General features: G+C 58.1%; 2 protein-coding genes across 2 annotated transcripts; both read right to left on the bottom strand.

The window, feature by feature from the left end:
• Positions 1–745: 745 nt before the first annotated feature.
• On the bottom strand, positions 746–4,363 carry FEV (FEV transcription factor, ETS family member). The gene is made up of 3 exons (XM_047082568.1): positions 4,196–4,363; positions 3,373–3,447; positions 746–1,332 (listed from the first exon to the last, which is right to left on the bottom strand). The coding sequence occupies exons 1-3, from the start codon at positions 4,245–4,247 to the stop codon at positions 746–748; spliced, it is 714 nt and encodes a 237-aa protein (XP_046938524.1). The 5' UTR covers positions 4,248–4,363.
• A 4,484-nt stretch (positions 4,364–8,847) lies between these two features.
• On the bottom strand, positions 8,848–11,766 carry CRYBA2 (crystallin beta A2). The gene is made up of 4 exons (XM_047082342.1): positions 11,606–11,766; positions 10,683–10,824; positions 9,399–9,541; positions 8,848–8,995 (listed from the first exon to the last, which is right to left on the bottom strand). Exons 1-4 carry the CDS (start codon positions 11,764–11,766, stop codon positions 8,848–8,850), a joined length of 594 nt encoding a protein of 197 aa, XP_046938298.1.
• Between the last annotated feature and the right edge of the window lie 1,938 nt (positions 11,767–13,704).

Here is a 13,704-nt window from a genome sequence, read left to right as displayed (position 1 = left end):
TGGTGGCACCCAAGCCTGCTTTGCCTTCATTCTCTCCAACTCTTCCTCCTGACGCTTCTCTGCCAGGCCTGAGCTGGGCATTTCCTTTCCCTCTGAAAAAACCTTCTGGTGCAGCAAAGAACACAGAGAGGAGACAGTAGGGAGCTCGGGAGCTTTAATAGAAGGGAAGGGAATAGAAACACACCAGGCCATCCTGAGCGTGGGGGGCGGGGGCAGAGGAAAGGGGCCCAGAAGCTACCTAGATGTGTCACAGGGGCAGTGGCCCTCACCAAGTCCGGTGAAGCCCGGCGGTGGAGGAGCAGGTGGACGGTGTGAGGCCTCCATCATGCTGGGGTGGGGCAGCTTGGTGGGGGAGAGAAAAAATGAGAAAAGGTTTGGAATTCGAAAGAGAGGGGTCATAATGGAGGGGGCTTTCAGGAGCCAGGCCGAAGGACAGGTGGAGGGCAGAAAAAGACGGGGAGGTCCGGGAACCCCCTTCGTGGTCTGGGGTCTAGAAGAAGGAGGTTAAAGGAAGTGGGGGCAGGCCACTGTCACAGCTGGGGGTGGTGGCAAATCCAGTGTTAAAAGAAGACTGAGGAGGCTTCAGGTCCCTTCCGTCGGGGCTGGGGGCGGCGATGAAGTAAAATCTGAGATCAAAGGAACGGTGTGGGGGGGAGGCTCCGGGCCCCTGCCCCGGGGTGTGGACGGGATCGAGCGAGGCCGCGCGGCGCCTGGGAGAGGGCGCGCGCGGCACCCGGCCGCCCGTCTAGTGGTAGTGGCCCCCCAAGTGCGAGGCGGCGGCCACCGCGCCGAAGGGCCCGGGCGGGGGCTGCAAGCCGGGGCTGGGGTAGAGTGCGGCGGTGGCGGCGGCGGTGGCGGCGGGGCCCGGGCCGGGCCAGTAGGAGAAGCCGGCGGGCGCGACTCCGGCCGAGGCGGCCATGAGGTTGAGTTTGGAGAGGCCGGGGAAGGGCAGCGGGGCGAGGCCGGCTGGCAGCTTGTAGAGCGCGCCGTCCTGGGCGGCGGCGGCGGCGGCCGCGGCCGCGGCCGCGGCGTGGGCGTGCGCGGGCGGCGGCTGGCAGGCCTGGGCCAGGCCCTGGAAGTCGAAGCGGTAGGCGTAGCGCTTGCCGTGCACCTTGCTCATGATGTTCTTGTCGTAGTAGTAGCGCAGCGCGCGGCTCAGCTTGTCGTAGTTCATGTTGGGCTTGCTTTTGCGCTCGCCCCAGCGCCGAGCCACTTCGTCTGGGTCCGTGAGCTTGAATTCGCCGTGGCCACCCTCCCACGCGATGCAGCCGGCGTTGGCGCGGTCCGCCAGTAGCTCCAGCAGAAACTGCCACAGCTGGATCTGCCCGCTGCCTGTGGGGACGGGGCTGTCAGCCGCAGGCGGGATGGGGGAGGCAGGAGGTAGGGGAAGAGGTGAGGCGGGAGACCGGCCCGGCCGGGTGGGACCCGGCGTCGGGGAGGGAACAGGCGCGGCCAGCGGGGTAGCTGGGCGCAGCTGCAGCGGCTGGCCAGGGAGGGGCTGATCCGCCGAGCGGTCCTTAGCGCTTACCGCGCTTTTGCACAATGGACATACGGCTCCCACCGAGGAGGACACAGCTCCGCGGGCGCCTGGGTGTGTGAGAACTGGGGAGGAGGGCAGGGCGAAGCACAGCCTCCTTTGCGTGGGAGCAGCAGCGGCTCTCTCGCAGGCCAGCAGGGGCCGAATAGCAGCCCCTACGCGGGCCGCCTTGGCCCTGCGCCCCTATTCAGCAGAGAGGAGCCCACACAACCGCACAGGGTAGTCTGCGCAGGTCGTCAGACTGCCCCGTCCCGGCTGGACCTTGTCCGCAAGTCCAGAGGGAAGAGGCAGGAGTGCGGCAGGATCACCCCCGCCCCTAGACAAGGCCTAGCCCCCAAAGGCGTACAGTTAGTCGGACTGACCCTGCCTAAAGTGGAGAAGAGGTGGAGGCTGGCTTTCTTGCGGTACCAGTCAGACAGGAATGGGGGCAGTGGCCCCCAGTGGGCGCGAGGACAGTCAGACTCTGAAGGCTCCCCACCCTTCTCAACTGCCCAGTGTGCAGAGCACAGCTACTCGGGTTGAGTCCCCATTTTCGGAACAGGCGGGATTCTGGCATGTGGAGGTGTTATACTTCTCTGGGGCTTGACGCACAGCTCTGAGGAGAGGTGATGAGACTGGGAAGCCGCCCGTGCTTGGCTCCCTGCCACCTCCCTATCTTTGGCCATCTCCCGGGCTCTTCGGCCCAGTCCTGATTTTGGGATTTGCTGGAAGCGGCCAGTAGGTGTTTCCCAGATATGCCGGCGAGGAGACAGAGGGCTGCCCGAGAATTTCCACTCCCTTGTTTTGGAGGCTCCGTCGGACAAGGGGAGAAAAATCTTGATACAATTACTTCCTCGCACTCTCTTTTAGGGGAAAAAAGGGGGGGGGGGAGTGTTCCTTCAAGTAGTCTGATGATTGATTCCAATCAAGTCCGGTGGGACCTCTCTTCTTTTCTCAACCCCTCGCTCTAAACGCAGACCTGCTACTCACCCTCGCTTCAACCCCAATCCCTCCACACCAGCGCAGCCAGTAGCTGCCTGACTTCAGGTCAGGAGCTTTAGGGTCAGAAACAAGGAAAGGTTTGGGTGAAAACGTGCAGCTGGCATTGATGCAGACCGACATCAGAAGCTTGGAAACCCATTCTTGTTGGGAATCACATTTCCTTTTGGGTAAAGCAGTTGCCAACCTTGTCTTTGTGGTTACCGTGACTTGGTGAGATCTAGGGTACTGAGGTGGGAAAGGGGAGAGGAGAGGAAGGTGGGGGAGGAGAGAGGAGCGGGGAGGTGGGGGGCTTTGGGGAGGCTTTGCGGGAGGGCCAGCCAGGCTCTGAGACCAACAAGGCAAAACCTAGAGTAATTTAGAGACGTGCGGAACTGGGTGGGGAAACGAAGCCTAGCAGACTTGGCTCCCAGAGCCTCGCCAGCCTGGGCCAGTGAGGCAGGTAGGTGCTGGCCCGGTGCTGTGGTGAGGAGGCTTGGAGTGGCCAGGGAGTAATTATCGGGGTCCCCGTGCCCAGAGGTCCTGAGCCTTGTGCTCCTGCTGCCAATAGGGAAAGGACACCAAGCACCTGGGTCCTGGCCCTGCAGCAGAAAAGGCCAAGGGCTAGGATCCTCTCCCTCTGCCCTGGTCTGCAGGTCCAGCCCTGGGACCTGGAATATGCTGGAGCCAAAAGCCAAGTGCATGCCCCCTCTCCTCGGCCTCCACAGTATGCCTGCACCCTCCCTTTCCAGAGCCCTGCAGTACACATCGCTTCCACCCTCCGATCGGGTGGCCGGTGGCGCCCGTCCTTTTAGGGTGGATGCCCCGGCCTCCATCCACTGTCCTCACCCCCGCCCCCAGTCCGCGGGCCAGCTCACCTTTCTGTACCGCCGGGCTCAGCGGCCCCCACCCCGGGCTCTTCCCATCCTTGAAGAGACCGTCTCCGACGGGATCTGTAGCAGCGGGAAAAAACAGTCAGGAGGACCGGGGCGGAGGTTGTGGACTTGACCGAAAGGGCTCCGGGCCAAGGCTCGGGAGGATGGGGGTGTTGGGGGTTGATTCCTGGGTGCAAGGCTGGGGGCTCGAGCCGCCAGCTCCTCCTCCCGGAGCCTGGCCTGGGCGCGCGCGGCGCGGAGCCCCTCCATAACGCCCAAGTCAGGAAACGCGTCCAGGAAAAAGGAAATCCGCTTTCCGAACGGGCCGGCGGGAGCCTTATAAAGCCGAGCAGGCAGTGCGCCTGGCGAGCGGGAGCGCCCGGAGACCATCGGAAAGGAGAGGAGGGCGCCTGGAAGGCTGGGCTGGTGGGAACGCTCGGAGCACGGAGGTGAGGAGCCACGAGGGCGCAGGGGCGACGCTCAGCGGACCACAGCCTCCCAACGCTGAACGCACACGGAGTCAGTCCCCGGCCACACCGAAGACCTCTGCTCCCCCTACCAGGCTTTCTCAGCCCCTGAGCTCCCGCCCTCGGCCTCCCAGGTTCCCAATCTGCTCACTTGGAGTCCTTAGACCTAGCACTAAAACCCCAAACCTCTCCATCTGCCTTTAAGGTCCCCCGTGCCCTAGATTGCTCAGTCTTCCCAGCAATCCTAGTGTCTGGACCGCATCCCCTTCCCTTGGACCCCAGCAACCCCTTCCCATGCCCTAGTCCAAACTTCCGGCCCCAGGTCCCGGTGCCTCCAGCCCCCGGCTGGTCCCTGGTACCTGGCAGGTACATGTTGATCAGCAGGGGCTGGGAGGCGCCGCTCTGTCTCATCGCCGCCAGGGACTGGGTGGTGGGAGGTGGGGGGGGGATGAGAAAGGGGGGAAGCGTCAGGCTTTGCGCTCCGGGGCACGGATCCCCGCCGGAGGCAACCGCGGGTGACAAGGAGAAGAAGACGGAACAGTTCCGACAGGGCCTGGCGGGAGGGGGCTGCCCGGGTGTGGCGGGGGATGGAGAGGGTCCTGGAGCGATGCTCCCAGCTACCAGGCTGCTTGGAACCCTCCGGCCCCCCGCGCGGGCAGGGGCCGCAATTTCCGTTTTAATTAAAGCGCTGCTGCCTCGGCCCCCCGGACCCCGCCCCCGCCCCTCTTATCGCCCCATCGCAATAAAGTCTCCGACGCGCCGCGCCGCAGCCAAGCGCACCCAGCAGCCCCCAGCGCCCCGCAACCCGGGAGACGCGCGGGGGATGGGCCTGGGCCTCCCGCTCTGATAGGGGTCGGGAGCGCATTTCTTTTCCGCCTCCGTGACTCTCAGCAAACAGCGAAGGGGCAGAGTACCCGGCCCACCTCGGACCCCCGGGGCCACAGCCCCTCCTTCCGCCCATTCCCGCCCCCATCTCGGCTCCGCTCTCCTCCCCCTTCCTCCCCCCACCCCCGCCCGGGTTCCCGTCTCCAGGCTGCGTTATCTCCATCTTCACTTTTAAATTTCCGCTTCCCTCCCTCTCGCCTGTCGCTCCGCTCCCGGCCGGGCAGCAGTTGCTCCCTTTATCTCCGCCCCCTCCTCCTCCCAGCGCCTTCTCCCTACTCCTCCTCGCCTGCTCTCTACTCTTCCCTGGAGACCCGATCTCCTTCCCTGTTTCCCTCTTGCTTTGGCCTGTTCCCTGCCTTTCCAGGTCTCCCAGGCCTTTAGGCCAGCGCGGGGCCCTCTCCCCCCACAACTTCAAGTGGGTTCCCCTTCTCCCCCTTTCTAGGTCTCTCCTTCCTCATCTCGTCTCTTCTATGCCATCCCCCTTCCTGTTTCCTATGTCTCTCCTTTTCTCATTCATTTGCTCCTAATTTGTGGCATGTGGTAGGCTCCTCTTCCTCCCCAAACTATAGCTCTTCCATCCATCCCCTTCCCCTCACCCCACCCCACTATCCACCCTCACAACTACTCTCATCCTGGTTCTCTCTGAACAACTGGTACCTTGTTCTAGCAGGAGGAAAGGGGTAGAAACAGTGTTGTGTACTATCTAAGGCCCCCCACCCAGGGCGGGAGGAGTTGTGGAAGCTGAAATCCATTCCAAAGATGCTGGTTGTGTATTCGCAAAGCAGATGTGGTTCCCAAGTGGCCTGGAGTCTCTGTGGGGCTTCCTGGCTCAAGAGAGCCTAGCTTAGGAGGGATGCTAGCTGAAGATGAGGCTCTGGGCTAAGAGCCCCGCTGCAGCCATGCAGCACCTGGTGGCTACTGTCCAAACGGACACTGCTTGTGCCCAAGAGATGAGGAGACCTGGGGCTTCAGGTTACACTGATTAGAGTGGGCAAGTCTCCTGCAGAATCCATGATCCAGGGGTGCCTGATTGAGGATGGCTGAGAAGCCCAACTTCAGGGGCTCAGCAGGGAGGGCCCCTGCTCATTCCTCACTTGCTGTAACTGCTGGAGTGTTCATCTTTGCTGATGGAGGGTGCAAAAGTCAGAAGGAGCAAAGGAGGAGTGAGGGAGGCAGAGCCCAGGGGGAAATGGGAGATCTCAGGATGCTAGAGGATCCTAAAGGAAGAGAGATGGGGCTTCAGGATGTGGATGAAGAATCTGGGGGGAGCAAAGATAAGAGGTTAGGATCCTCCCTGGGGACCAAACCCAGGGCTTCACAGGAGGGGAGGGCCTAGGGGTGGGGTTGAGGTCCCAATCTCTTTCCTTCATGCCTTCATATTTCTTTCCTAGATAGAAAATGAGGGGCAGGAGGTCAGAGCCGAGAGAGTGGGGAGGCAGTGAGGTTCACCCACATAATGCTCTCAGCAGAAGGCTGAGACAGAAGGGAGAGATGCTCAGAGTTGGGGGTCTATCCAGACATCCCAGTTCCAGACTGGTGAGGGATCAACAGCTCAGGCTCTGTGCCTCCACCTCACTGAAGACTCAGGCGCTAGAGGGGTAGGTGAGCTCTGGAAAGAGTTTGAGAAGTGTCCCCCCCCCCCACCCATCCCTGACCCTTGGGTCTTGGCTGTGCCTGAAAGGAGAAGACCTCCTTCATCCCCTTTGGCCTTGGCCGAGTGCAGCCAATGGATGAGTCCCAGGCAGCTTCTCCTGCATCCTCCTTCCAGCTGGCTGGGTGACAGTCCCACAGGGTTCTGCTGACCATCAACCTGCCTAGAGTGGGAGGAGGTTGGAAAGGTGGAAACACTCAGTTCTAGCCTGGCCTCTGCATCCTATACTCCTTAGTTTCCAATGTGGGAAGCAGAGTTGGACCCCTAGGTCCAGGAAAACCTAGAAGGTTCGTGTTGACAAAGCCTGAAGCAAATATTAGCTCTCTCAACTCCCAGGTGGGGACACTAAGACCTAGAAATCGGAGTGTCCTATTCAAGTTCACGCTGGCAGTCCCTACAGCCATCTTGCTGACTCCTCCCAGAAGCCACAGACCCTCCTAGAAGGAGGGCAGCTTAGCTGATGGTGGATACTAGATCTCCCTTTGTCCACTGCCTACCCTTGCAAAGCAGGAAGTGGAGAGGTAGACTGCTGGGCTCTGAAGCCAGTTGGTCTGAGTTCTGGGTTCAACTCCAATTCCCCCATTTCTTGTACAGCTTTGGGGAAGTTAGTCCCTTCTGCTGTAAAATGGGGATTACAGTACCTACCATACAGAATTACGAGGCTTATATAACCTGTGCTGAACACTCAGACAGGCTCTATATACATTTAGCTATTGTTACTATTACCATCCCCCAAGGGGACATTTAGGACCAGGAAGGAACCCCAGGCTCTTCTGGGACCCAAAAAGGTTTGGGGCTCTGCTGAGGCTTTTAGCCACAGCTCAGGTCAGCCTCCCCTTAACAGCCTGGATTTGGGGTCAGGAGCCCTGTGTTCAAGTCCTGACTTTGTCACCATTTAAGTGGATGGCCTCATCAAACCTTCTCCCTCTCAGCCCAGCTTCGTTGGTGAAATGAAGTATGGAAGGTGTTAGGAGAATCAAATGTAACAGGGGCCATGGACTCTAGAACTCATCCGGGTATAAAGCAGAATTCATACCCTACCTAGAATTTTGTCCCATGCTCTCCCGACTTAACCCTAGGATCCATGGATCGTGGGATGGGGGGTAGTGCAAGGGAATGAGGGCCCTATGTTGACTGCCCCAGTGCTTTTCCATAACACCACAAGCATTTTCAGTGGGTTCTCCTTGAATCCTCACAACACTGTGAGATAGACAAGGCAGGGATCAGTAGCCCCAGTTTACAGGTGAGGGAGTAGAAGTTCACGGATGCTACATTATTGGGTCCCAGGTGTTCTGACTTCTGGTCCAGGGCTCTTTCTAAGGGAGCAGATGCCTGACTGCACAGCTGGGCCCTTGGGAATGGCTAAGGTCCAAGTCTGTTCTCCCTACCTTCTCTGGGCTTGAGCGATGATCTGGGCCACTTTTCCCCATTGACAGGTCCACTAGGGGCTTGAAAACACAAGCATCCCTGAATGACAGAGTGAGGGGAGTCCCCAGGGCCTTGAAGGCCCTGCTTATGAGACTAAGGGTATCATTAACTGGGCCAGTGAGGGAACTAGGTAGAAACTGCTTTGGTGCCAAGGGCTCTGCTACCACACTCAGCCACAACATGGCTATGGTCTTCTGCCACCACTCCAGAAACCAGGCTCATTGTGGTCAGTGGCTGTGGGGTAGACTTTGCAGCTGACCAACCCTCTGAAGAGAGGGGAGAGAGAGGAAGAATGAAGAGGGTTCTTGGGAACAGCTGAGAGGAGGCGCATAAAAATGCTTTGTAAATGTTGGAGCTCAATATCGCGAAGGGATTGTTATTCAGACAAAGGGTCTGGGGCTCCACTCAGAGAAAGTCTCCCCTTTCAAAGGCCCTGAGAGGCAGTGGAATTTCCCACTCATTTATCCTTTTACAGTGTTGCTTCTCTATCAGACAGAGATTCTATAAAGCTAGGAAAAGGGTGCAGGCTTTACTCAGTTGGATAGGGAGCCAGGCTAGAAGACAAACTCCTGGGGGTTAGAGAAGAATCCAACTGAGCTCCACATAGGGTTAAGTAGGTCCTGCCGTGCATGCTGGTGCCTGGCCCAGGTGGGTGGGATTCAGCTATGAGTGCTGTGATAGGACTGTGTGCACCCAAACCAGAGGATGGCAAAGGCACCATGTGTGTGCTATGGTACACTTGGACCAAGCTGATCGGCCTTTATCAGGGAGAGGTGTGGGACTGGTTGCCTTTAACAGGATGCCCAAGGTTCTTAACAGCTGTTTTCTCAGCCCTGTCGGGATCTAGCCACATACATCCTAAGCCAGTTTATGCTTCATAGTCAACAGTCCCAAAGCCTGAGGGAAAAGTCAGGTTGACAGGGAAGGACCTTCAGAAGGATTAGGATGAAGATCACAACGCAAGACACCAAGAAAGAGGCAAGAGGGGCAGGCAGGTTCAGGAACCTTTATTGAGGGTCCTCATGGGAGGTGTCAGGGCTGTGGAGCTTAGTGCTGGACTCTTCGAATGGACTGCAGCAGCCCAGTGTGGGCCTGTGTGCCAAATTCACTGTAGTTTCGGAACTCCCCACTGTGCCGGTCCCGCTCCAATACATACTGGTAGCCTCGATAGCCTGGGTACTGGTAGGCCACCCACCTAGGCCAGTGAGATCACAGGGGTGGTGAGCAGGCTCTGCCCCCACCCCCACCAATGTCCCCCATTAGCAGCCCTCCTTTTGCAGCCCCAGCCCCTAGCTCCAATGCCATTGCTTCAATTTTCCCTGCAATGATCTCTCTCCCCTATTCCCACTCTCCATTGCCTCTTCATCCATCTTTTTAAAAATCCCTTGCTCTATCCCCACATTGGCCCTCTGACTCTTATTCTCCTATTCTCTGCCCCCCCCCAGTCTGTCTCCATCATCTCACTTCTCCCGGTCCCCCAGTACTCAGCATCTCTTTACTATGTCTCTTAGCACCCCATCACCTTTCCCAACCCCCCTCCCTGGTCTCCATTGCCTCCCTTCTCTTCCCATCTCCCCTGTTCCAGTCCTGGGACTCACGCTCCAGAGCTGACTTTGAGAGAACCCACATCCTTGCTGGCCCAGCCCATGGAGGGCAGGGATGGGTAGTCATCAGTGAGTTCAAACTTGCAGCCCTGGAAGTTATCTCCCTCAAACAGGGTCACACGGCTGTCACTGTGATTCTGAAGCACAGGAAGGTGGGAGTGGTCAGGTTAGGCCCTCCAAAGAGGTATTAATGGGTACATTCTCAGCCCTACTCTCCCCACCTTGCCACCCAACACAAGCTCTGCAGACACTTTGGCTCCACAAGCATTCCCAAAGATCACTCCATCAGGTCCATAGCAGGCTAGGAAGCTGGGAGGCTCAGAAGTCCCTCACCTAGTCCCTTCTATGGCTCTGGGTTGAGATGGTGAGACTGAGGGTTTCCCAGAAACCCTTCCAGGTCAGGACTAGAGAGCATCTTGTAATCTGGACCTCTTTGCAGAAGGAAAATCAGGGATCCTGAGAGAAATTTGGCCCATGAACCAAGGCAGTTTTCTTAAGGGCCTCATTGACTACTCAATCCCCTGTGCAGCACCTTGGGAACAGCCTCTCATAGGGTAAGGCCCAACTGAGGGGTGCCAGATGGCAGAATCATAACAGGCCAGGCATCAGTGTTGGCTGAGTCTGGGCTTCCATAGTCCTAGGGCCTTCCCCTCCTGGAATATAGAAGGTAGGCTGAGTCAGCATTTGCTCTTTGCCCTCTACCTCTCAGCCCCAGGCCTCAACAGTAGGGTACCTAAGTCAGCACAAGTGAGAAGTGAGATCCTCCTGTCCAGTGATTCATTTGATTCATTGCTAACACTTCCCCCACATACATACACACAGAGATTGATCTCTTCTCAACAATGATCCCTGAATTGAGTTCTAGTCTCATCACGTTAACCCTTGTGTCCGAGGGCAAGTCACTTTGCCCTTCTGAGCCCCATTTCCATACCTGTATATGAGGCTAACAGCAGCCGTCCCAACCTTACAGGACTGTGTGATGGCAGAAGCACTCTTTAACAGGTGTGGACGACATGATGTGAGGAACATGGGTGCTCAAGACAGGCATGGGCTTGGTGCTGTCCGTGGTGCTGATTTTTGGTCACCTGACTGAGGTCCACTGTCCCAACTTTCAGGGACTCTTCTGGTTCTGGAAGTAATGCCACTACCACTCATCTAGGAACTGTGTTTACACATTCCCATACACTGGATGGACAGCCTTTATGAGGTGCCATCGTGGGGTCAGGGTCTGGAGTGAGGAGGTAGGAAGCAGAAGGGGAAGGGGAAGGCTGTGCTTACTGCGCAGAGCACTGGCCGGAAGGAGAGCAGCTGGTCGCTGTGGTGGCCGCCACTGCCACTCCAGGCACTCCAGCGAGGATAGTCACCCTTCTCCAGAATGAACTGCTGTCCCTGGAAGTCAGGGTACTCAAAGGCCACCCAACTGGGGAAAGACAAAGAAAGCTGGGAGGCATCTGCCCCAGGCTCACTCCTTCCTCTGTCCCCACCTTGATTACTGTGATCGAAAAGACTGAGAACCCCATCTTTTTTCTCCAACCCCAAGTCCTTACCCTGACATACACAGCACATGGCAATATGGCCCCTCTAGAAAAACTAAAGACCGTATATAGCTGCTATCTGGGGTTTCAGGGATCCAGGCTTCCAGCTTAGCCTCCCCAGGATGAAAGGAATTTTCCAGGTTCTGAAGATCACCTACCAACGGTTCGTACCTCGAGGATTTAGGTGCCTGCAAAGGTAGGTGTAGGAACCCCCCAACCTGCGGTGGCAATCTGTGATAACAACAACCTGCAATAATCAGAGGCCTCAGCTCTCCCAAGCGCCCCAGGCTCTCAGAGACCAGGATGGAGCGAGAGGAAGAGATTTAGCTTCTTTTGTTACACCAAGTTCAGAACTATCTAGCTGCACAGAGAAAAACTCTGGGGAGGAAATAACTACACTGGGAACCCCTTCAGGGTTCAGGCCCATCTCACGGGGCTCCCACAAAGGGTTGCCTCTCGCCTTTATCCTTTGAGTTCACATGATTTGTCTTGTGGCACGTGGGGGAGTTCTGGGAGGCCAAGGGGTTTCCCATGTTGGTCAGTCTCAGGCAGGGCTAACAGTCTGGGGAACGGAGGGCTGAGAGCTGAGGTCCCAGGCTCGGAGCTTAGGCCAGGGGAGCCCGGCGGCCCCCAACCCAGCCCGGCCGCGCCTGTACCATCACTCACGCGCCATTTTCCACCTTGACGGAGCGCACCCTGCGCAGGCCTCCGCGCTCGGCGATGTTTGCGCAGTCGCTCAGCAGCCTGCAGCGGCGACCCTGGAAGTCCTCCTCGTCCCAGAGCGTGAGGCTGGCGGGCGGCGGGCCCGGCGCGGGGGCGCTGCTCATGCCGCTGGGGAGAGAAGGGTGGGACCAAAGGCTCAGCGTCCCTCAGCCCCCATCCGGGGCCCAGGCTCGCCCAACCCGGGTTGGGGGTGAAGAACGCGGGGCTGGATCAGGGCCGCTAGAGGCTCTCCCTCACCTCGCCCTCCCCCGCCCCGGAGAAACCCTGCCCCAGCACGGAGTATTCACCGGGTGGGTGAGCGCGGTACTGACGGAAAAATGGAGAGGCTGCGCGCGGGCCGGGCGTGCGGGGCTTTATACCCGGCCTCGCCTCCCCTCCCCGCATTCCCTCCCGCTGGGGTGGGGGGAGCTGAGTCAGCGGGCAGGCTGCGGTCAGTTCTGGTGTCCTCTGGGGAGCCGAGGCCTTTCCCAAAGCCACCAATCTGGCCCCAGCCCTCCGGGATTACAATAGAAAGTGCTGAGGCACACGTCCCGCGCCCGCCACAGCTGAGGCTGACTCCGCTTTTTCTTTATTGGGGGCCTGAGCCAGGCAAGGCGCACCCGAGCTCTGGGCAGAACGCGCCCTCCCTGGCCCGGACACTTAGGGATGGAGATACCAGGTCACCCTGGGGCCGCCCGGCTAAGACCGCCAATTCTTGACTGGAGGGCGCGGGGAGTTCTTCCCAACGTCTAAACTCCGTCTCTTCCTCAGGCTTAGGTCAAGGCCTCTCTTTGGGGCCACGCTGGGCAGGGAGGGTAGACACGACTTTCCGCCAGAGACTTTCCTCACGCCCCTCAGTCCTCTTTTCCCCGGAGGATCGGCCCGTTGTGGCTCCTTTCCACCCAAGCTTGAGTTCCCAGAACCGGCTCTGCGGTCCTTTCACCCGCAGGACTCGCCGCGAGGCGGCGCTGAACTCAGGGAAAGTGAACCGCCCAAGGGAGGGCGCGGATTTACGAAGCGCTTAGAAATAATAGTAGCTAGGGAAGTGGCTCGCTTTGGTAGGTAGAAAGAATATTTCAACCTTAGCGCGACTCTCCCAATCGCCACACCGAGCTCCAGGGTCTGAGAGCTGTGGTTGGGAGTGAAGGGCCAAGGCTCTCACCCTCATTGCCAGCGCCCTGTGTGTCGGGGAGAAGTGTGGGAGGGAGAGGAGGAGGAAAGGCTTGGCAACCTAAGGGAGGCTCCAGGGAGGACATTTCCTCACAATTGACCGCGGAATGTCCCAACCATCATAGCTCTCAATGAGGCACAAAGACTTCTGGCAAAATTGTGAGTTTTCCTTAATGGAGGGGCTATTCCAGCAGAAGTGGAGGGGAGAGTGAGAAGGGAACTAATAATATTTTGTTGCTCCTATGAGCCAAGTGCTTTCTTTATAGACTCAACAACAGTCGAGAGCGGTAGGCTTGGATATACAGATGTGGGAACTGAGGGTCAAGGGTGCGCCGACCTTTGGCCAGATTCACAAAACCGGTGTCGAAGCAAGATTAGAATTTAAACCTTTTGACTCCAAAGCCAGTCCTCTTGCCACTCAGCCTCCTGTGACTAAAAGGACTCATAGGCCAGATGCAGCCACCTCCAGCTCCTGGCAGGCTAGCCATGCTGACCGTCCATCTTTTCTCCCAACTGCCCAAAGCTCATTTCCACCTCAGGGCCTTTGCATTTGCTGTTCTTGTTGCCTGGAGTGTCTTAGTCAAAGACTTTGGCATGCTGGCTTCTTTATTACCTCCTGAGTGATGCTGTTCCTGGCATTTACTATTCATCATACCACCCTGTTTTCTTTTCTTCTGTTTTTTAAAATGTTTTATTTAATTTTCAGAGAGAGACAGAGCAGGAATGGGAGAGGGGCAGAGAGAAAGGGAGATACAGAATCTGAAGCAGGCTTCAGGCTCTGAGCTGTCAGCACAGAGCCTGATGCGGGCTCAAACTCACAAACCCGTGAGATCATGACCTGAGCTGACGTCTGAAGCCCTAGGCTTAACCGACTGAGAAACCCAGGCACCCCT

This window comes from Lynx rufus, unplaced genomic scaffold (genome assembly GCF_022079265.1).
Source record: "Lynx rufus isolate CCGP_SWC_20201006 ecotype Redwood Valley unplaced genomic scaffold, mLynRuf1.p SCAF_2, whole genome shotgun sequence".
NCBI classification, from domain to species: domain Eukaryota; kingdom Metazoa; phylum Chordata; class Mammalia; order Carnivora; family Felidae; genus Lynx; species Lynx rufus.
This window is presented reverse-complemented; position numbering and strand designations above follow the sequence as displayed.

What these genes read in the sequence shown, in the direction of transcription:
- FEV (XM_047082568.1), bottom strand. Translation starts at nt 4,247, where the DNA reads ATGAGACAGAGCGGCGCCTCCCAGCCCCTGCTGATCAACATGTACCTG. An exon ending in GATCAACATGTACCTGCCAG is followed by an intron (nt 3,448 to 4,195) that starts GTACCAGGGACC and finishes CCGCTGCTACAG; the next exon opens with ATCCCGTCGGAGACGGTCTC. An exon ending in GAGCCCGGCGGTACAGAAAG is followed by an intron (nt 1,333 to 3,372) that starts GTGAGCTGGCCC and finishes CCGTCCCCACAG; the next exon opens with GCAGCGGGCAGATCCAGCTG.
- CRYBA2 (XM_047082342.1), bottom strand. Translation starts at nt 11,766, where the DNA reads ATGAGCAGCGCCCCCGCGCCGGGCCCGCCGCCCGCCAGCCTCACGCTC. An exon ending in GTCAAGGTGGAAAATGGCGC is followed by an intron (nt 10,825 to 11,605) that starts GTGAGTGATGGT and finishes GTCTTTCCCCAG; the next exon opens with TTGGGTGGCCTTTGAGTACC. An exon ending in TCCGGCCAGTGCTCTGCGCA is followed by an intron (nt 9,542 to 10,682) that starts GTAAGCACAGCC and finishes CCTGTGCTTCAG; the next exon opens with AATCACAGTGACAGCCGTGT.